Genomic DNA, 23,299 nt, shown 5'->3' with positions numbered 1-23,299 from the left:
TATAACAATCGTAAACGTTACTAACTATTCACTTGATATTAACCCTTTGTCCTACAATATCGTGTCAGACTCATGCTGAAATTTTAAACTGAATTTGACAAATCTAAATGTTATTCATTCTTTTCGAGTATGTATGAAATAATACTTTTCCATTATCAATCATTAACCCTTAGAGTAAATATAGACATGGAATAAGCATCAAATTCTACTAATTTTCTAATAAATTATTAACAATTAAGTAATTTTGTAAACCACAGTTGTGAAAAAAATCGTAGGGCATGAAATTAATGAAGAACAGTACAGTGTGCAATAACATTAACTTTGTAGAAAAACACTTGTTTCACCTGTAATAAGATTTATTAAAGTAAAAGTAAAATAAACTTAATTGGATAATTTTACTACATAGATGCAAAAACATTTTCTTTTCGATACCACCAACATGTATGTCAAAAGAATGAGTATTAATTTTTGTATTATAAGTTTCTGAATCGAACGCTTGGATTCCTCTCGATTGTCGGAACAACGCTTATAAGCGTTCGCGTAGAAACTAAATCACAGCCTTCTAAACCGGTGTCTTGCATCCGCAGACACCAATAGGTCCCGATGTATTGTTCACATTCGGACCCGTTCCCGCATTAAAAGCAGAAAACACTGTTTCCGCTCATAAAGGGGTGAAAGCGGAACGTGCGAGTGCACGCGCATTATTGGAACGCGGCGAGAGATTAAAAACGACTTTTTCCAAAGGATCGGTTCCATTGACTGGGGTGCATTGCGGCAGGTCCTGAATAATGCATGAAATTTGTTCCCCGGAATCGAATCGCTTCTCGTCACCACCGGCACGAGGACAAGAGAGCGGGCATAAATCTAAATAATTTCAACCCTCGAATTTTTATTATTCCTATGACTACGTCGGCCTCGCCGCTGAATATGCATGCGTCGCTTTCCGCACTTCACCCGAGTGTTTCACCTTTGTGTGACTACCCGCCGCGGGAACGAAGGGGATGATGCACCTTGCACCTTTTCCACTTGCCGCGTCTTTGACCTATAACCGTCAAGACGGCTCGTTAGCCTTCGAGAGGCGATTTAGAAAACGATCCTCGAAGGATCTATAATTTTACGCGTCGAACGAAACATTCTTGGCACAACCGAACGAGATATGCAATTTCAAAGGTATGAATTTCTTTCGTTTGCATTTCGTTTTGAAAAGGGAACTTTCGACTGGTCGTTCTTCCTGTTAGTAAATTAATTTTTATTACGAAAAATAATATAAATGGATCGTGTTCCTTAACACTAGGCTTACGGACATTTATTGTACAGTTTATTCTATTGATTTTAAAAAATCTGATGTTCTTTTATATATAGATTTTGGAAATTGAAGGTTTAAAGATTAGACAATTAAAATACATATTTGTATTATTGCATCGATCAAAATCGACAGAAACATTTACTAAATGTTTGTATAAGTCATATTGACGTGTTCTGTAGACCTAGTGTTAAATAAGTAGACGTTTCTTAATATATTAATGTTTGTATTATAATTTATAAGAAAATTGAGAATGCGACTGTATGTCACTTGCAAAGAAAATTTCTATAGATCATCCGCGGCACGGGAATCTAATATCAAAAATTTACAAAGAGTCAGTCATTACTCGACCAGAGAATCTCGATAAATCACGGAAAGAATTAACGAGCAACGAAGATGACACCGGGCCTTTCCCCATTCCTTCCCCTGCCTTCTCGAGTGAAATATAGCCGACAACTTTTCTCATACTTGAGGGTTTTCCTGAGAAGCATACTGTGCTATAGGGAAAGGGGAAACAGTAGGAGGAGTTATGAAGTAGTTGGGGGTGGAAACTAGAATGTAACATTTGCGGAAGGTAAAAGTATATAGTGCCGATATTCAAAACATGATTTTATTGCTATCTTCATTCTTCTCAATTCATCTTGTTTTTTTCTAATAAAATTACAAATATTACTATACTGCTGTTTTTGTGATTGTATCTATGGATAACTAATTTTTGAAACAAATATTACGTCTTATTGACTTTTATCAACATAATGTGATTCATTAAAAAATACGGTGTAGATAAAAATATGCAAGATACAGTTTTGAAGGTAAAAATTCTTGTAAACAAAGATAACAGATATATATCTTTGAGTGTTTGCATGTGACATATGTGTGCGATGTAGCTTTAAGTTTGATAAATAACACGGAATCTTACGCGAATTTCTTAAGGTTAAATAAAAAAGCTTCGTGTTGTATTTATAATGATTTATTAGTATGTAATACTGCGTGAGGTTGATTCTTGAAACTCTTCTTCGAGGCCACACATCTTCCATAACAATTTCATTTAAAAGTATTATACACTGTACCTAGATTAATTTACATGCCTAATTGCTTTTTTTACAGATTCTACGAGATCTTCCGTTGACGACAACAAATACGGTGTAACAGGCTTACACAGAAATCTATTCAGTCCGTACACGCTGTTCGACTGCGTGTGTTCGGTCGCGATAAAGTAATATTAAATGCTATTACACTGTTAGCAAACTGCACGAAGTAGAGTAACTTTATATGTTATGATAAACTAAATAAACAAGTACTCAGCAAAAAATTATCTAAATATGTGTATGGGAAAATATTTAAGGCATCTTTCTACAACTTATATAACATCTGCAACCTGGACAATCAAACTGCAGACTGATCCCGGACTTGTACACTGACAATAATTTTGAAAACAATAATTACATAGACGGTCGAATACGGCCAGATAACTCATACATATCATTTCTACGAGTATTGGCAGTTTATTTTTCATAAACTTTGTATCGTTTTACTTCGTCAATGCTGAGACCTTTTTGCAAATTTCGTTGGTGTATTCACTGCATTTTGCTGTACCTCCAAGATCACCTGTTAGACATTTACCTTCTTTAATTGCTTCATAGGCAGCAGTTTCAATGATTTGTGCGTGTTTGTTCAAACCCATATGTTTAAGCATCATCACGGCAGAAAGCAACAAAGCGGTAGGATTTGCTTTATCTTGTCCTGCAATATCTGGCGCAGTTCCGTGCACCTATTTTACCAATAAGGATATTAGTATTAATCCTCGTACTATCGCATATAATAAAAAATAATTATAGATTTGGAGTACATACAGATTCAAATAAGGCACCATTTAAACCGATATTTCCACTTGGTGTAAGACCAAGACCTCCAACAAGACCAGCACACATATCGGACAGAATGTCACCATACAAATTGGGCATTACAAGCACATCGTACTGACTGGGATCTTGAACCATATTTAAACAAACTGTGTCTAGATATCGTTCCTCAAATTTAATGTTAGGGTACTTCTGAGCAGCTTCCCGACAGCATCTCAAGAATAAACCATCTGACATTCTCATAATGTTTGCTTTATGCACAGCAGTAACCTATAAAATGAGTTAATGGGTTAGGTATTAAATAAATGCTTTCTAAGATAGATACCATTACTTTTTAATGACAATAACAAAAATGATAACTTAATTGAAATTTTAATAAATCTATTACATACCTTTTTCCTGTTATTATCTTGAGCATATTGGAAAGCAAATTCTGCTACTCTGCTAGAAGCTTCTTCTGTAATCAATTTAATAGATTGTACAACCCCTTCTACAATCTCGTGTTCTATGCCAGAGTATTCTCCTTCTGTATTTTCTCTGATTGTAACAACATCGACATTGTCGTACAATGTTTTGTAACCTTCTAGGGAACGACAGGGTCGTACATTGGCATACAAGTTAAATTCTCTATAATGAAGTAAAAACAATAAAAATTATTTAATAAATAAACAATATAAAAAATAATATAATACAATACAAAATATTTATTATCCAAAGTCCACTTGTGATGTAACATGTTCAAATAATTAGAACATTATCTGTTTGTAATGACGTATAAGATTATGTAACTCAAACAATTCAAAATGCATTTTGTTAAACTAATATACCACATTTATATGTACACAATATGTATACTAGATCAATCTTAACAATATAAGACATAAATTGGCAAGCTTACTTTCTCAGTGCAAGATTTAAAGATCTATGCCCTTTTCCAATAGGTGTCATCAAAGGACCTTTCAGACCAATTTTATTCCTGTTAACTGAGTCAATGGCAGCTTGTGGTATACCAAATTTGCCATCTGGACCTTTTACAGGTGTTACATCAACAGATTCCCATTCTATTGGCACCTGGTATATAAGACAATGTCGTGAATGTAAATATATATACATATATAAAACGAATAAAAATATTTTTCTGAAATCTTATGATAAAGTAAATACATATACTTATTCTATCATTATCTTCTAAAAGAGCGAAAACATATCAATGCTCACTAGTAAATACTAAGAGTTGAATAATAGTGTTATGCAATATGATTGCTACTATTTAATATTCTCTAATGTATCTATAAAGTGCTACATTGTACTTTAATGCCATTAAAATTAACATATACAAATGGAGTCAAACAAAAACATGCAGTCAATTAAAAAAGGTCATCATACAAACATGTCACATATTTACATTGTACAAAAAAAAATATACAAATTAAAGAAACATACCTTAACTACAATAAGAGCAGACTGAATTAGCCTATAATTGGATCAACCTGTATAAGAGTAAGATTAAAATAAACTCCTTAAGGTTAGTAGTAGGACAAATAGGGTCACCTTGTAAGGTTCAAACAATAATTAATCCATAAATGAAGGTGCATAAACACTCTGGACATGACCACTACTGTGCAAAAATGTAACAAAATGATAACAGTGAATATATGGATATAGAGTGTTCACTCAATTAGCAGGTAAATCAAAATCTCGTGCAAAAACAACAATTATTATATCATAATTTTATGTGAAAAGGATTTATTGTACCTTGGCAGTATCGAAAATCTTTTGAACAGCGGCAGAGATTTCTGGCCCAATACCATCTCCAGGAATTAGCGTACATTTGTGAACTTTACTGCTATAAAGTCGGGCACCACCGAGTTTCGGAACCTGGTAATATAATATTGACATAATTCACAGTTATTGAAAAGGACATGCCACTAATAATGTTGTATTTCGTGAAAGAGGATAATAGGGATGTGATGGAATATCGACGTAATAAAATTAAAAGAGAAAAATGTACGAAAGGTACAAGAATAGAAGTCTGCCAAGATATTACAATGAAGAAGGCAGATATATAACGAATTCGTAAATTCTAACCTTTTCATTTGGGAGAAGCAGGGTTACGTGGAGGACACTGACTGTTGCGAGGATTTCTTGATCTGTACATGTTACTTACTGCGGTTCGTATCCACTGAGCAGCCATTCTTTTAAAGAATTGTTCAAGAAAAAAAATGAACCTCCACCACCCAAAGACGTTATGCACGTCAGAAGCAACACCAAAAACCGAGGTGAGAAAAACGGTCTTCGATCGTGATTGGTTCCCGTCGGACGGTGTCTTCTGCTACTCAGAAACCGGAAGGTGGCGAACACATAGAAAGCGAGTGGCTCCACATCTGCCAATATTTTTATTTATACGAAAAAAAATCGAAAACAAAGATAATTTTATATCAGTAAATTAGTGTTTTTCCCTATTTCATTTTTAATAAATTATTATCTAAAAGACTGAATAGTAAGGAGTACGTTGAGGATTACATAAACATTTCTTGAAGCATTTGAAAAGAATCGATGTACCAACTAAACGCGGTTTATATTATACAAAATTTGTATTGGTCGTGAATCGGTTTTCCATTTTCTACAAAATTAATATATATGCGCATTTTATACCCTTTTCTTAGAAATCGATTTTTATTAATTTCTAACAATAATTATAAAGAATGAAAATTGAATCGAAATTGAATTACGTTAGGTTTATTAATGACGAAAAGTAAGACTAATTGCAAACATTTGCTACTTTTTATTATTTTCTAACTAAAGATTTTAAGTATATCTAGTTCAATAATAAATCTACAACACCATTGCATGTAACGTGTAATTTTAATTTCAATATTTATCTATATTTATTAATTTCTAACATTGAAATTGAATATAATTCGTCAAACATTAATTATTGTGAAATCTCGATTACTATTAGTTATTTACTCTCGATTTAAATTATTTAATAATGTATTATAATCTTAAAATTATATGCATATTAGAATTCAGAATATATTTTCCGAAATTTAGTAACTTTATTCAGAGTACAGTACATATACATACATTTTACACTAGATTATACATGTATAATATTTATAATATGTAATATTCTTCTTCAAGAAGAAACAATTAATTGCACTGAACACTAAATATCACAATTGTGTCTATGTTCTAAATGTAGTGCGTGAATTTACATATTCATTCACAATTATTAATACCAATTAACTTATACTTTTTCAACACATTCCTTTCAAAGTATTTAAGGTCACTCACTTCTGTAGGTTTTCACTAACACTGTAATATTCTACAACAAAGATAAAAGTACAAATGAAGTCAAGTTTATTTACTTTTATTTTATGTTTATTAATGAATTACCACCACCATAAAACTTACCACAGATAAACCTTGTAGTCACATGAGATAGATTTCCTGGAAGAACAACATATGTACATAAAAATCTGATTGTTAACAGTTTTGAACTTACCTCATTTTCCAAGGAAATGATAGCCGCTATTAGAAAAATTAGTAATACATTAAGAACATATGATTGCAGAATGTTTGTCAGTTCTGCATAATGAAACAAAAACTGTTTTCAACTTTTTATGAACATTTATCTATTTTCTATCATTTTCTGAAAAACACTTTTTTGTCTAATAAGAAACATTTTTGCAGACCATATAAATACACAAATGAGAAATAAAACTATTAAAAACAGGTACTATGTTATCTGATTCAAAACTGACAAAGCTTCTGCAGATACCCATTGTTTATTGTATACCTAGTATATTAAAAGAATGATTCCTCAAATACGTCTTCCAATATGTTTTTAACAACCAATGTTTGAACATCATACTTTAAGGAAATTTGTATAACACTACGGAAGAAATTCTGCTGTCCCTATCTTGAAACAATCGTCGAAATAGTTAAATTCTTCCACTAACATTTCTGATAGAGCTACAAAAATATGAATGTGCGATCACTTTCGATTGACAATAGTACGGCGAACCCATTACACATGATCTCATGCGTTATAAAATAAGACCCTATCTGACGTCAATGATAATATTAAGAAAAATGATACAACGTCCTTGAAATGTTAAGAAACAAATTTAACAACCACACAAGCGGAGATCGACGACGGTTATTAAAATGATTCACTACGCATAGTGATAATACGCATTGTTTCATTGGCAACTGCAGCAAAGACCAGATTAAAAAAAAATCCACCACTTACCATAAAAGTAATAATTACCACAGAAAGGGTTCGTATCTTATAGTACATGAATTCAGTTCGAACATACAGAATTCCACAATTTTTTGGACTAGACACAAATATCAATAAATGTGGAAGATACACTCCGAGTACTACAATAAATAAGAATCAACCACAATGTTAGAGACGAAATGCCACATTACCAGCCAATCTTAACTTCTTCCAAAACCTGTTAATCCACTATTTCCATCCATAGCAGAACTCTGAGTTAACAATCTTCAGAGAGAGATCCAAATATTCTTCTAACGACGTTCCAGCACAACAGGAACAGATCTTTGATAACAGATTTCAAGCAAATAATGCATTCTTGAAACGTGTTCAGTATTGAGGAAGTAGGAAACCACAATCAGTTGAAAAGTTTCTCACCTGCGATGTAAGCAAATATTCACCTTAGGGATCGTGGAACTTCAATGTCTCAAAAGTAAACGGGGAGTTCTACATCTAGAAATTGAGCGGTAAACCTTTAAGCAGAGATTTCTGTTTAAAGCGCAATGCATTTAGGACTTCGATTCTGCATAAATATATCTGCAGATCGTTAACTTGCCCAAACGATGCATCTCCTTGCCAATACAGCATTTGACCTGCTTAAAGTATTAAAGAATCACAACAACACAGAAATAAAACACAACGACCAGCATGTTTTTTTTTTGTAGTCAAAATGGATTTGGATTTTATTCAATCACTGTCATGATGTCGTGGTTATACAAGAGTGTTATACAATTCGCAGAATGTTCCTCGAAATCTACATGGCGAGAGGAAATATGTTTACCAAAAAATGGAAATTTACAAAATTAACTCAAGAGCCTATCATTATGTGCATTCTCTTTCAATATTGAAAGGTTATTAAAAATTTCCTTTTTTCTCCTTGAAGAACACATTCGCCTATTTTTTGGTAAACATACTCTAATGCACAATACGTAAGACAATTCTGCCAAATTTAAGAGTGTACAAGGTCATCCAATCTTTGTTCGCCGAAATCTCAAAACGAGAGAACTATAAGAAGGGGCCTTTCCTAATGACAACTAAAATTTTTATGCTCTACTTGAATCTCCAAGTTACTAAGAACGATGTGGCGCGACGAATAAAAGATCAGACCGCAGAACTACAAATGGAAACAATTCACAATCCCCTGTTGAGCCATCATGTATCTTGTTATGTCTTAGATACAAGAATAGAGTGCGACCGATACCACAGAAAAACCAACACACGTCCACGATCTGCTTAGGATTGTGCATGAAAGTATCTATCATACATGGATAAACTTTAAACTCGTAAAGCCCGTAACAGCTATATCGCATTAGTATTTATGCTTGAAAGATTAATCTGTCTAACCTGGATCGATTGACCAGTCCGCGAACACGACCAAAAGCGTCACACGTTCTCTGACCGGAATGTGGGAAAACCGATTGATCTCTCGTCACAAAAACTATGAAAGTAAACTTACAAACTACGTTTGATAATTACTGTAAATAGTGTAAACCTATGTACTGAAAAAACCTACAGATTACGTTGAACATTATGAACCTAATCCTAACAATTAAACTATGTATCGATCACACGAAAAGTATTCAATTTCGGGAGTGAACACTTAGCAGGACTTCCACTGTTAAAAGGAACGATAATTCTAATAAAGAAATTTTTAACCGAAATAGTTGTAGCAAGGAAGGGTGATCACCGGCAGCCAATAAGTATTTTTTTTCGACGTTGAAGTAGGCATTAAAACACGATTGTTGATCTTCCAACGACAGATACTTCTCACCCACTGTCCTAAGTTCTGCCACACAACTAGGATGAATTTCAAGTATTGTCATCAGGAGCGGAACAATCCTGCAGACGACATACGAACACCCAGTCTCCTCTCGCTGCATCAATAAGTTATGGTTAAGCATGAACCTCAGCAGAGGTTTGCTATTACTGTTACCTTAAATGTGTTCCCCAACTTTTAGTACAGGCGAACATCAATCGTTCTGCCGTCGATACGTGACCGATTCATCATAGCTATATACATATTATTAAGGAAAATCTTCTAAACATTCAACTATTCACTATGCTTACAGTAGACTGCAATAATAAATTATATAAAAATCATTTTTCTTAGACAGTATACAACATATACAGGATGTTATGAAAATTAAAATAATTAACTGTCTATCTGTGGCAAATTGATAATACAAAGTACAAAAGCAAACTATACACAAATTGAAAACTAAATGCAACAAATTTACTCGGCCCTAAAAGAGATTAGATGCGTTGAAAACTTTATTACATTTTTTGAATTATTTGAAATATGTAAATATTCTAATTCTCAATTCCAATATTTGAATGTTATTCGATATAGCATTTGAAGCATACTTACAGATGTATGCTATGTAATCAGAAATGATTTGTTTCTCATACAAATATATTTGTAAAAGGATACACACAGCACGCTCAGCGTCCCATTCTGATGCAAATCGTACCATTCCCATATCGGTTCCCCGCATTTCAGCGAATTTGACTTCCCCGACATCTTGAAATTTGTCTCGTAACATTTGCCATGTAGTGTTTGGCGGTAGCTATAGTTAATTGTATCAGTTCATATGAACATTATAGTTTCACAATTGACTTTATGCAAAGCATGTCAAGAATATATGGGCACATATTTAGAATAATAAAGTAGATATTAAAATGTAATAACAAAGTAAACATGAATTGCATTATCTGATTTATGACTAAAGTTATGCCCAAATATCATAAGAGAAACAAAATATAAAATAAAAAAACTTGTACATACATTTCCTATAAGAATAGTATCAGACATTGGTCGTGAACCATTAGCGTTTTGTCTGTTGCCACCACCTCCCTGACCCTGATTGCCAGTAAAACCACCACCGCCACCAGGACCGCGGTCATTGTCTCCTCTATTGAATCCACCGTCAAAATCTCTGCCGCCTCCGAAGTTAGAACCACCAAAAGCATTGTTTCCACCAAATCCTACATCATTGTCCATTTTAGATAAGCCTCGCGGTGCAAACGAATTGTTGCCTTGTCCGCCAGTTAAAGAGGCTTGTAAATTAGACAAACCTCCGACTCCTCCGCCGAAGTTATTTAAATTAGATGCCAATTCATTTGTCAAAGAGGAATTCAGCAGAGAACTGGTGGTCAGGTTTGCACTTAAACCTCCAGCCAGACTTGCTTGAAGAGCTGCAGCATTTGTGTTTGTTAATGCAGACGCTAGTATAAATGAATTCTTCATTAATTTCCTGATGTTCGCTAATTTGATTTGTTCCTTAAATTTATAGGAAATGTAAGATTTACCTAACTGTGCAGGTACAACATTGTTTAAGCCAGCACCGAAGGCACCAGCCGCCAGCACAGGAGCAGAAATAGGATTTACAACAGGGGGATTATTTGCCTGAACATTGGGAATGTTTCTAGCTACATCCATTAATCTATTACCACCAGCTCCAAGCCCCATTCCAATTCCCTTTAAACCTATTTTATAATTCATACTTATTTTTATTTTTTCCCTTAAGATTTAATGTTAATACGAATTGCAAGAAAATTAATGTATACCTTCTGGTAACTTTGGTGGTTCGTTTGCTTTATCGAGTCTGACAGTCATACGTCTATCAAACAGTTGTTGATTGTGAAGCATAGATATAGCTTGCACTGATTCTACTGGGTGGTCATATTCTACAACTCCAAAACCCCTGGATTTTCCATCTTTATCTTTACCTAACTCAACATGCAGTACTTTACCAGCTAACTTAAATACTTCCAATAACTTCTTCTCATCCACTTTATAATCAAGCTAAATGTATAATATGTATTATTTAGATAATTTTATCATTGTTATATAATAAAATCTAATTCTTATAATTCTTATATAAAAATAAACTTACATTTGCCACAAATACTCTAGTGACTAAAGGTCCATTAATACCTAAAGATTCTAAAAATTGTGTACTTAAACCATAGGTATTTCCAAATTTATTATCACCACTTCCACCACCACCGCCCCCACCGCCGCCACCTCCACCACCACCACCACCAGCACCACCACCGGCAGGAACATTCATATTTTGTCGACCACCTCCTTGTGGTCGTGGTGGATCTCTAAATCTATCATCACGAACTCTATCATTATTACGAGCAGTTGCTAAACGGCCATATTTATCACGTTCAATGTCAAAGTCCTAAAATGAATAAATGTTAGAAAATATATCTAATACTAGTTCTGTTATATATTTCCAATTGTAAGTTGACTGAAAAAATAATAATATACTAACTACCTCCTTCACCACAAGCTTTCTCCCTTTAATATCATATCTATGCATCTTCTCCACAGCTACTTTCACAGAATCTAAATCTTCAAACTCAACAATGCCACAGCCTCTTGGTTTATCATTTTCATCGGTAAAAAGTTCTACATGCGCAACTTTTCCAACCTCAGTACGGAAGAGATCCTTAAGATCTTGCCAACGAAAATCATAGGGAATGTTCGATACATAAATTCGGCGGTCTGAGACTTTTCGACCGCCTCGATCATTTCGTTCTCTGCTTCGATCACGACTCGTTGAATTTATGCGATTTTGTCTGTCTGATCTGCGATTACGATCTCGTTCCCTACTTCGATCCCGTTCATCATTATTTTGCACTTGATTCCTAATATTAATAAAGGTACATAGCAATAACGTATACAAGATGTTTAGTAACCATTATCTTCAATTGCGTTAACTATACGCGTTGTTTTTTTTTGCATAATCTGTGTAAATTCTAGTAATTCTCTTCAATATCACTGAACTAAACATATTTCTTTCTTTAAATTACATTACTGATACATTCGAATGTATTAGCGTCGGTTTACGTTAATCGTACGTGATTTTGCACGCCGACAAAGGAATGTTCGATTAGTTTTTTTAAAATAGAAATTATATACTTACTCCTCTGGTTTTATCATCTTCGAGGCTTCTTTCACTATGCAAACAACTTAAATCACACGATGATCTTATACTAAAGTTCGCAGTTAAAAAGAGTAAAAGACACTCTGCATCCAAACATACGCGATCACGAAGCGTCTTATAAAATGGCCGTTCTCGGAAGTGATAAACCGTACCGGAAACTACTATACCCAAAAATAGGTTCTTTTCGTGAAAAAAAAATATAATTCAAAATACGTAAATCATTTTTTCAACATACTTTAATATTTTAAGCATTTGCTATTACGCATTTTGTAACCATGAAGTATGGTCCTTCGTATAAATATATGTAAAATATAATAACTATAAATTACATTTCAATTCTCATAAATACAGTTATCATTAGTTGAAATAGTTGGTCCACCATACACTAACAGCTCGAGAATTAGTAGTTCAGAGCTCTTTCTTATATTATGATGTTCTACGATGTATGAAACACTTAAAAAAATATAACAAAACGCGTAAATTATAATTAAAAATTTATCCTACGATTTCACATTGTCTGTGAGTCCCTCATAATTCAACATTTTATATCAACCATCGTTAAATGTAACGTTTGTAATTTATATCTAACTTTTTGATATAGACACAACTATAATAAATTTAATATCACACCGTTAGATGGCGATAGAATATTTTTACTTAAAAAAGTAGATATTCATTATAAACTGTAAATTAAATATATATTAAATATATAAATTTAACATTGTATGTTAAAATATTTTTGCATTCAATTATCATTTTTTGCATTAATAAAATAAATGGGAAAGCGATACAGTTACCATCTTGTGATAAAATAATGTTATTAATTGCGCTGACGAGGAACAGAATAGACTGGATATCTTATGGGACTTCAGGTTCGGTAGTCTGAAAAATTTAATATAGCGGGAAGAAAATAAAAAAGAACACGTTTTTTATTTATTTATACTCTGTTGGTAAGGTTCTAAATGACGCGAGATTGGTAAGTGGGTCATGCAACCCCTCGGCTATATGCCAAAAATTTACATTGTATGTCCAGTTTATCCTGTCTCTAGTCAGTGTTTTCAGTCTATGATCATAGTGTAGATTTTAAATATGCAATGGTAATTTATTAAATTATTATAAATGATGCTAATGATGTTTTTAATTATGTTTGTATTAAATTTAAATGTGGATTATTTTCAACTATTTTCTAACGCTATTCAAGATATAATATATCTACAATATAAATTTTACACAACACATTTAAAAGTGAAGTATAATTACGTGCAAAATTTCTAGAATTTATATAGATGTACTATTACTATTTGTACACTATTGGATATCCAATAAATAAATACTGATATAGGAATCTAACTTTCAGAAGGACTTTGGGTAAAATTATAATTTTTTTAAAAAGAATAAATTATTAACTTTTATAGAGTAGCAAACAGTACTGTATTAGTAAATATATAAGAATAAATAAACATGTTGATATACTATTAATTACACCTGTATTTTCACAGTCTTTACATTATAAAACAGTTACACTAGGTGGCTTGAACATAAAATATTTTTTTTTGTAGAGAAATACTTGTGTATGTGATTATGACGACGCAAATATTTCTAAAGAGTATAAAATTATTAAACTGAACAAAAAATTATCACTGAAATCCTGTACTCTTCTCATTTCAATTGCGATTTTTCCATAATAGTGTTATTTATCCTGTAGTACAAATGTGTGACTATTTTAAAAAACAGCTTACTTATAAACAACTCGCCTATCATGATTCTTATGTAAATGTATAGAATTCTGTTTAATATTCATAAGCTATATGTATGTTTATCACATTTTTAATAAAATTAAAGTTAAGGATCGATGCCACTGAATCGTTCACAAACAAACTGCACATATGAATCATAATATGTACATATAACTCTGAAACTCTTAAAATAATAAACAGTTAAAAAAAAATAACTTAAACGACTTTCCAACCGTTTCTGACAGAAACAGTATACGCGTACGCTCACCTAACAATTGAAAACTTCGTGGAGTTTACAAAAATTATTATTTAATTATAATTCATATTTCACAGTTCGCAACACAAGAGTTGCATGCTTTATTTTCGCACGAAGAACTAATTCGTTTTATACGAAAAACAGGTGTATTTTATACGATCTTATACCTGTTTTATTTTTTCATATAGCGTTGAAAATAAAACTGATTGTTTTTTTTACAAGTACATAATTTCCTTCGATTTAACATACATTTATATTAATAACTAAATAGTATCAACGTGATGTGTATATTATGGCTCGTATGGGGTTTATGTATAAGGGAATGACTGTTAGCCAAGTATACAATAATAAAATCACATTGATCAATATTTCTAAGCCATTACAATCGATGCCAGTAAAATACTCTCTCAGACTCTCTATTTCCAAGATTTCAATATTTACCACTATTGCGCACCAATTTACGAGGACATTTTTTATAATAAATTCTACACTTTAAAAACGTTACTCAACAAGTATCTCACATTTATTATATCATTAGTACATTCACTGTAAGTTTCTGCGAACATGAAGCGATATTCGCATTATTGAAAAACAGACTCGGTGCGACGATGATTTTTACTAATTGAAATCCGTATTCAAAGAGATGTCTCTAGGAGCATGTTCTATATTAAGTGAACCGTTTTTAACCGTATTATCACATGAATATTAGGTCTCTTAAGGTAGGTTTGACACTTTCCCATTCAGAAACATATTCTAGCATAGGTTTACTATTTGACAGGATGCAAAATGTTATCGTCAACTCTTTCATCTTTAGTAAACAAATTCAATTCTTTTGTTGTATCACAAACAACAGCGTGACATTTTCAGTGCTGCGTACTTAATGAACATCATTAATGCATTTCAACGAACGATTGGAGATGCTTCGGAATTTGGTCTACACTATACGTTTTCTTAACTACTCTGGCCGCCAAACAAGCGAGCGTGGTGTATTTTACCGGATTCACAGAGTGATATAAGTGTTTGTTGCGTAACAACGTTTCGAAGGATTCATCGTCGTTGTTAACAGCATCTATATGAGCCCCAGCCTCGAGTAGAGCGATAACAACGTCCCGCTGCCACATCTGTGATAGAGCAGCAAGATGTAATGGTGTGTTCCCGTCGAAGTCTGTTGAATTAACATCAGCGCCAACTTTTATAAGAGCCGTTGCCAAATTTGGGGACAGAAACTTGGAAGTCGAGTACTTGCCGGCTACAGCGGTTTCTTCACTATTAATCAAGTACAACATATGGAGAATCTGAAGAAAAAGTACAACTAGTATCAGAACTCTACATAAATTTAATATTCGTCATACGTTTCTGAAATATAGTACAGCTTTATACGTTTGAACATGTTGGGAAATAAAATTATTTAAATAATTGTTAATGCATTGTTAATTGTAACTTAAGAATTATACTTACACGTTTGCCTTTGGCATTTATTCGAACTAATTCATAAATCGCTTTGTGCACAGCGATATATTCGTCAGAACCTTCTTCCGGTAGTTCACGAGTTAATAAACATGCAAGATCTATAGCGATGGTAAAAACTTTAGTAAAATGCTTCAGATCACCCAGGTAAACTTTGTATAATAATTTTTTTCCTAATTCTACTTCCATAACCTGTAACAATGAGTTACTTTATGTATATTCCTGGTTACTAGACAGAATATATTAACAGATTACAATACAATAAAATAACAAAAACAAGTACATAAAGAAAATTTTTTAAATATATCTTTTTTCAGTCAAGCTTCAAATAAAGAACTACGAGAAACAGAAGTTATCCCTATCTTCTGAATTAATCTTTTTTTAACCCATTTGAAAAACTGCTCTAAAACCGAGAACTGAATATTCCCTATGCTTAATTTGCTCCAAATTGACTAATTTAAAACATAGTCACCATAAAATATATTATACTTTTTACACAACTGAAACTTACAGCTTTCTTAAACACCCTAAGAATGTCTTCTCTTTGAACCGGTGGCACCTTATGTTCTGTACTTGTCTGTCGGCTTATCATGAAACTGAAAAGCTGAATGAAGCTGGTAAGTGAACTCTGAGTCAAAGGATCCAATGGTTCCAATATACTTTGTTGCATGTCCAAGGCATAGTTCCAGAGTTCAATGCAACGGCTATACTGTCCGCCATCAGCGTAAACCGCTCCTCTGTAGCGAATGTAATAATGAGTGTCAGGGTGAGCCGGACCCAATATTCGTTCACGAATTACAAGCGCCTGCATTCGCATTTCGTCTAGATCGTTTAATTCGTTTAACTCTTCTGGATCAGAAACCTCTCTTACGTAGTTGTAGGCAGCTATAGGAGGTTGTGGCGGTGGTTTCGGTATTGGTGGAAGGCCTGGATGGTATCTGAAATGTAAAATGTGCCAATGCTTTTTAGCCAATAATCAAATAACCAACATAAAGTGACGAAGAGCGTGCCAACATATTCATTGGGTGAAAAGGTGATATTTAAATATAATTCAGCTTCTGATGGCAAATTAAATTAAACAATATAGGAGAACTATAGTAGGGTTGAAGATATGAAAAATTTACTAAGCCCAGTTTGTAGAATTAAACTTGAAAATTTATCAATCTTAACACTTATATTATTACATTTATATTGCTCTTCTGTAAAGATTCTTGTATATTACAAAAAGGTCAAGACAGGTATACTCCACACAATGACTTAATATATAAAAATGAGACAAACCTTTCATCCATCGCTCGCTTCCAAAGCTCATAAGCGCCCCTCATGTCTCTCTTTTTATCCACGTACGTAGCACCCAAAAGTTCCAATGCGTCTATACGTTCTTTGCGACTAACCAAATGTGGCATATTAATGAAGTATTCGACGATGTGTTTGTGTCCTGTTAAAGCAATCATCCTATGAAAATCGTGTACTCTCAACGGGGACAAATTTCCTTTACCCAAAGTAATGAAAACTCTCGAAAAATTATTATATTTGATGGGCAAAACGCAGCAAACTTAGAAAATTCGGGAAAAAATTATTTATTCCCTTCGTAAGTCAGGATCTAACAATACGGCAAAAAGATAAAATACAAAATCCACTGGGATCATAGACAAGAAACCGATCAGCTTAGCTACGGCCTACAGATTCAAAATCATTTTAAGAACTACTGAATTGTATCATAAATCTGTTGAGTTATTTCTTTAAATAAAATTTTTGTATAATTTGTCAGTTATCTGTTAAATTATAAATAGTTATATGTTAATAAATATTTAAAACTATACAATATTTTATCACTCTTCCTTTCTTCTCTATAATGTGTTATTGGATTTTTTATTTTAGATAGAAATTTAAAGTCAATAACTTTAGGCCATAAACAACAAGAACATTCAACAAAAAATGTTTTAAACGGGATGATCCATTTTATTTCATTTTTCTTTTATTTTTTTATGCATGGGATATAGTTTCTGTAAATTATTTGTTTTACCTGCTTCAAAACTTTATAAACGAAAACAAATTCAATAATAAAGGAGTAGGTAAGTATGAAAGTGTATTATAAGATTTTTAATATAGCAATTACTCATCTATCCACTAGAAAAGTACTTTGCTCAAGACCTGTCTACAGCTACTACATTAAAACATCTTTTTATGATCCCAGCAGGTTTATTACTAATACTGTATCGTTATAGCCAAGTAACAACTATTACACATGACTTATTAAACAGATTTAACTGATTTCTATAATGGAATTAGTTACAACAAAATTTGAATCGAAGAAGCGTCGAAGTGTTGACAAGTGTTTTAAAATATATATTTTAACATTCTCTATCATAATTTGAATATTTAAGCTTTAATTGATTCTTTACACGCTATCCACATGATATGTGATATGATATAGATTCATAAAAAATAAATTCGTTAAATGCACGTGAACAACGGATTTTTAGATTTTCAATCTCAATGATGAAAATTTTTTGAATTTTTGTTTATTTAATTGTTGTTTAAAATGGTTGAAAATTCAAATTTTAGAGGCTGAGTTTTGAAGGCCTAGAGTTCTATAAAACTCAATTCTTCGAAGCTTTGGACACTTGTCAGCCTTAAGAGTCTTCAACTTTCAAGTTTTCGTGCTCGAAGAATCGAGCTATTCGTTGCTATATTACCCCTTGCCATATAATATCGAGTCAGATTCATGAGAAAGTTCTCAAACAAAAGTTACATGAATTAAATGTCACTCAATTATTTTGGGTTTAAATGAAACGCTGTCTTTCTATTACTAACCGTTACGTTCTGAAGTAAAGGTGGATATAGATGAACAGGAAATTTAACTTTGTTTTTTAGTGAATTGTTTGTGACAAAGTTATCCTAGCGAGCACAGTTGTGAAAGAAATGTAAAAGAAGGGGCTACAGCTTTCACAGTTCAAGGCTCGAGTCCTAAGAACTCGTGCTTTTGGGTTTGAGTCAGGGTTGCAGCTTTCAAAATGCAAGGCTCAGGACTCATTTGTACAACTAGTTGAGGGTTGATAAATGATTTGGTTTTGCCGTAACCTGTTACTGCTGCAGCGTGCAGTGGCGTCATCCCGCAGTGGTCCGCGTCCATCCGTGCGCCGTGCTTGATCAACATTTTTATGATGTCCAGGGATCCACCCTCGGCGCAATCGTGAAGTGCCGTGTTACCCTTCAGGGATTTCCGATTAACGTCTGCTTCGAGGCTGAGCAAGTACTTGACGATATGAGCGTGGCCTCTGTAGCTGGCGATCATTAGATTCGTGTGGCCATGACGATTCGCCATCTCGATGTCTGCAACCAGGGAATACATACGCACAAGTTGATTGGTTTTCTGTATTTTACAGAACGATAAAAATAGATTGCCATCGGTTCAAACACTTATTACACGTGCAAGAGGGGCAACACACGTATATGGAGCGGAAGATATTAGTTTATCATGATCGCTACTCCAATTGAGAATGACATTCAGAAGGCTTCTCGATTTTTATGCTCGCTACAGTTAATTGTTTCCTTCGATGTTTCGAGTACAAGAAACGTAAAGTACAGCGGTGTCATCACGTTTAACATTAAATTTACGGACATTTATTGTACAGTTCGTTCTATCGTTCTTAATAGAAGAATTAGGATACATATTTACGTAACTGCATCAATCAAAATCGACCCAAACATTTATCAAATAATGTTTATAAAGTCAATCGATTTGTATACGATACTTTAACTCATTCAAGACCAGGTTTCTTTTTAAAGACGATCCCTAGGAGCCAAAATACGAAATCATCTCTTTCACCATTATTGTTCGTTTTTTGTAATTACGACAATCCTGATCGTGGGTTATTCTTCTTGGGGTCTTAGCTTGACAAGTTTGAATTTTTGCATATTTTTTACTTTCACTATTAACTAGTAAAGTAAGTTTATTTTCCACTACTATCTGACAATAGAAATTCATGATCATCACACACACGGCGTGTTATCCATTTCGACTAAGCTAAAGGTAAATAAATAATGGTCTAACAAAAATAATTTGTCCGTGGGTCTGTTAGGGACAAAATGTACGTACCTGCACCATAATTTACCAGAAGTTTGACGATATCGAAATAACCATCGAAACAAGCCGCGCGTAGAGGTGTGGATTTTGTGTGAGTGGTTGAGTTCACGTCTGCACCCTTCTGCACCAGCAATTTAACCAGAGCAAAATGGCCAGCGACTACCGCACACCACAAGGGTCGCACGCCTTCTATGGTTTCGCCATCGAAGACCACTGTCAACAATAAACGGATCATGAGAAATCGTAATACAACAATACTGAATAAATTTGTCAGATTATTTATAATATATTTAACATCTCCTAAAATGATACTTATTTTATAAATCACTAAAAAATTATTTGTTCAAGTGAATATTCGTTATCGATCGTTTGAAGCAATTGGCAAATAAGCTTGTGATTTTTCGTATGAAATGCGTCTGTGGATGTCCGACAAGTTTTTTCAACAACTGATTTAGTAAAACTGTTTCCAAATGATGATCCTTTCGATGATTGGTTGACGAAGGAAAACACATTGAAGACTAATTTGTTTATGACGGTGCCAGTCATAAAAAGCTAATAAGTAGACTGCGGATCTTTACACAAGTTCAAATTTCTAAAGATATAAATAGAAAAACAAGGTTACCATAGATTATTATCTTTCCTAATGAAAACTATAAAATGCTTTGAATATTGTATATATAATTCCTATTTATATTTACATTTTATCTATATTTCATATATATTTTTTCTACTGATAAGGCATTATGGTGGTGATAAATATATTTCTTTGAATATTAGTTTACTCAATAATAGGTTACATACTAAAGAATTCGTATCTTTTTAGTAATTGCAAAAAATGAAATCAGGAATGGGTCGTTTTAACTCGTTTACTAGTTCTAATCTTGAAACTACGAACTTAAGACTGATTTTAAACTGAAGTAGTGCCATTTGTCTGCTAATAAGAATGACGACAAGAGATTCTGTTCCGAGTTCATGTACACCTAAGGAAATCCTGAATTTCGCTGTTCACAACCATGACTGTAATTCTTGATGAGTATTACCTGACCCGGATTGCTCGATGTTTGCCCCACATTTTTCGATGAGGTATTCAGCCACGTCGTAATGTCCGTTTCGACAGGCCATCACTAATGGTGTCGCGCCATGAGCTTTGCCTTCGACCAATTTTTCTACGTCATCCTTTTCCCACAGACTCAAGATCACCTGCAACAAGTGGAATGAAAGAGGCACGTGAGAAAAGTTTTGGGATATTTCAACATCATACATTGCTACATTATTCTCGTACATTCAGTTCTCATCAAAATCATAAGATTTTTATGTACTTTGAAAATAGATATAATACTTAATTATTTAATTGCTTAATATCCTCAGTGAGATAACATTGTGGGAAATTTAAGGAAATAAAATTGCTTTAGAAAGAAATACACTTCTGTGAATCTTCTGTTTTCACAAATAAACATACAAGAACAAACATAACGCACAAATAAATTTGAGTTATTGATTGTCATTCTGTAATTATATTAAAATTATATGCAATTATATTATATAGAAGAATTATTTGGCACTTCATTACTCTTAATATTAATGAAATTGTTTAACTCATCAATAACTTCTAAAAACTTCACTGAAAACAGGTTTTTGATAATAGTGTTCCTGGTATCAGAAAAATCTTCGGTGGTTTTTACATGAAACAAGAATATAAAATATTCTTCTAAAGTGGAGTTATGAAACTAGCAACTGCCTGAGTAGATTACGAAAATACCAGCTTTTCGAAGAACGGCAGTCACGCGAATTGAAAAATGACATCTGCATTTCATAAAAACTTGCATTTTCGGTTTTAGAAAAACGAAAATCATACAAAATATCATCGAAATCGATTTATCAGTTGCCACGGTATTTTCCGTCTACTTCGCAAAAATAATTCGTAGAACCTTGCCCCGCCTAAAATGTTAAAAACAACTTTCGTTCAGTTGAAGATTTCATATCATCAAATATCAAATATCAAAGAAAGACTTTCAACGCGTCCAACACTCACATCAACAGCAATTCTCACAAATGACAACACGTGATTAAACGTAACTTTTCTCAATGAAACATTTCAAACACAAAACCAAACAAAAAAGAAATTATTTTCCTTAACATCACCCGTAACTTTCGATACAAATGTACTCAAAACAAATTTACGCGATGTTCACAGCGAACGTGTTAAGAACATTACACTTGGGTAGCAATCGTATCTTCGAAAAATCGCATTTCTCCTGTCTAAGCGTGCGTAGTCCTTTAACTGGACACTATTGGATTTATTTTATATTATATTTATTTAATTTACTATTTACAGTTAATTATATTCATTTCATTTAGTATTTATAGTTAATTATATTTATTTCATTTAGTATTTATAGTTAATTAAAATTCATTTAATTCATTTAATTATAATGAAAAATTTCAATAGAAAGATTTCGTACGGTTCAACTTACGTTCGAGAATAGGGAACCCGTTTTGGATCGTTTGTTGGATGCACTCCCGTCGTAAAAGAAGAAAAATTTTCGATAGATCGTCTTCGCGACGATCGCGTCGCCTCGACCAACGAAACCTGCGTTACAGCGAGACGACACGCAACGACAGCGCTTAGTCGAATTACCGCGAAACACTCGTCGCCGGCAGATCCTACCTTTCAGTGAATAATAAATATGTAAAATACGTCGGGCCTTGTCACGTGTAGTCGCACAGCACCACTCGACGAGACTCGCCTCTTCCTAAAACTGCTGTTCTTCTCTTACGTATTTGGACGCTTTTGTTCTGCCCCTACTCTCCCCCGCCCCCTACTCGGATACCACTTCACGACGATCGTCCTTTTCGTTAATGTCCCGATCCAGATCGATATTTCCTGCAATTTTCAACGATTTCGTTCCTTGAACCGTTTCCGCCTCGAAATGTCGTGAAACGTGTGTTCTACGACAGCGGAAGCTTTGTTTACGAGAACTTCATTAAATTAAACCGGTTGTGAGTTTGAATTTGATCGATACTTCTTTTCCATATCGTCAAGAATGATTGAAAGCGTTCACTTTTATAAGACTGAGTGACGAGCAATTCTTTTACAGTATCAAAATGTTGATCGTGTTAAGTACCAAAATAATATACATAATTTGATGTTGTACGTAGTTGTGTTTAAAGTTGTATAATGTTTTAAGTTGTATAGTTGTTTAATGTTTTACTGTTTCAAAGATTTTCGGTACTTCGAAAAATTGGCGACAATATATGTAAATTGATAGAAATAAACATTTCAGTCGAATCTCTTTGTAACACAATTTCAAGCAATAATAAGAGCAAAATAATATGCACCGG

The 23,299-nt window shown here is 33.3% G+C and overlaps 3 protein-coding genes across 19 annotated transcripts in view; all 3 read right to left on the bottom strand.

The window, feature by feature from the left end:
- Positions 1–2,257: 2,257 nt before the first annotated feature.
- Positions 2,258–5,506, bottom strand: Idh3a (isocitrate dehydrogenase [NAD] subunit alpha, mitochondrial). The gene is made up of 6 exons (XM_031980843.2): positions 5,333–5,506; positions 4,921–5,043; positions 4,064–4,236; positions 3,558–3,792; positions 3,157–3,435; positions 2,258–3,074 (listed from the first exon to the last, which is right to left on the bottom strand). The coding sequence occupies exons 1-6, from the start codon at positions 5,357–5,359 to the stop codon at positions 2,835–2,837; spliced, it is 1,077 nt and encodes a 358-aa protein (XP_031836703.1). The 5' UTR covers positions 5,360–5,506; the 3' UTR covers positions 2,258–2,834.
- A 698-nt stretch (positions 5,507–6,204) lies between these two features.
- Positions 6,205–12,556, bottom strand: rump (heterogeneous nuclear ribonucleoprotein rumpelstiltskin). Of its 7 annotated transcripts, XM_031980565.2 has the most exons (11): positions 12,388–12,556; positions 11,734–12,109; positions 11,347–11,640; positions 11,018–11,255; positions 10,760–10,936; positions 10,526–10,675; positions 10,236–10,435; positions 9,882–10,017; positions 9,384–9,460; positions 6,583–9,324; positions 6,205–6,493 (listed from the first exon to the last, which is right to left on the bottom strand). In XM_031980565.2, the coding sequence occupies exons 1-9, from the start codon at positions 12,402–12,404 to the stop codon at positions 9,405–9,407; spliced, it is 1,644 nt and encodes a 547-aa protein (XP_031836425.1). In that variant the 5' UTR covers positions 12,405–12,556; the 3' UTR covers positions 6,205–6,493; positions 6,583–9,324; positions 9,384–9,404. The 7 variants fall into 7 exon arrangements, with proteins under 7 accessions (XP_031836425.1, XP_076227891.1, XP_076227892.1 ...); XM_076371776.1 differs by having other exon boundaries at positions 10,236–10,675; XM_076371777.1 differs by having other exon boundaries at positions 6,583–9,289; positions 10,236–10,675.
- A 1,277-nt stretch (positions 12,557–13,833) lies between these two features.
- The window catches only part of LOC116428653 (protein fem-1 homolog CG6966), a 75,596-nt gene continuing 66,130 nt past the window's right edge, over positions 13,834–23,299 (bottom strand). For 8 of the 11 annotated variants that reach the window (XM_031980557.2, XM_031980547.2, XM_031980548.2 and 5 more), the window contains 7 exons: positions 20,998–21,157; positions 19,970–20,170; positions 18,952–19,203; positions 17,149–17,305; positions 16,379–16,805; positions 15,859–16,059; positions 13,835–15,695 (listed from right to left, as the gene is read on the bottom strand). In XM_031980557.2, the coding sequence (XP_031836417.2) occupies positions 15,291–15,695; positions 15,859–16,059; positions 16,379–16,805; positions 17,149–17,305; positions 18,952–19,203; positions 19,970–20,170; positions 20,998–21,157 (1,803 nt within the window). In that variant the 3' untranslated portion in view covers positions 13,835–15,290. Of the gene's footprint in view, positions 15,696–15,858; positions 16,060–16,378; positions 16,806–17,148; positions 17,306–18,951; positions 19,204–19,969; positions 20,171–20,997; positions 21,158–22,431; positions 22,570–23,299 lie in introns of those variants that run through there. The other 3 variants (XM_031980559.2, XM_031980556.2, XM_031980546.2) reach the window with 3 other exon arrangements.

Source organism: Nomia melanderi, chromosome 10 (genome assembly GCF_051020985.1).
Source record: "Nomia melanderi isolate GNS246 chromosome 10, iyNomMela1, whole genome shotgun sequence".
Classification (NCBI taxonomy): domain Eukaryota; kingdom Metazoa; phylum Arthropoda; class Insecta; order Hymenoptera; family Halictidae; genus Nomia; species Nomia melanderi.
Note: the sequence above shows the minus strand (reverse complement) of the source record. Positions and strands in the feature narration are given on the sequence as shown.

Excerpts from the sequence above, each read along its gene's own strand:
- Idh3a (XM_031980843.2), bottom strand. The coding sequence starts at position 5,359 with ATGGCTGCTCAGTGGATACGAACCGCA. Across the intron at positions 4,237-4,920 it reads AGATTTTCGATACTGCCAAG|GTGCCAATAGAATGGGAATC; the intron begins GTACAATAAATC and ends CTTATATACCAG. Across the intron at positions 3,436-3,557 it reads AAGATAATAACAGGAAAAAG|GTTACTGCTGTGCATAAAGC; the intron begins GTATGTAATAGA and ends CTCATTTTATAG.
- rump (XM_031980560.2), bottom strand. Across the intron at positions 10,018-10,235 it reads ATACTATTCTTATAGGAAAT|CTACCGCCAAACACTACATG; the intron begins GTATGTACAAGT and ends AATTAACTATAG. Across the intron at positions 9,461-9,881 it reads GGACGCTGAGCGTGCTGTGT|CTATGATGAATCGGTCACGT; the intron begins GTATCCTTTTAC and ends ATATGTATATAG.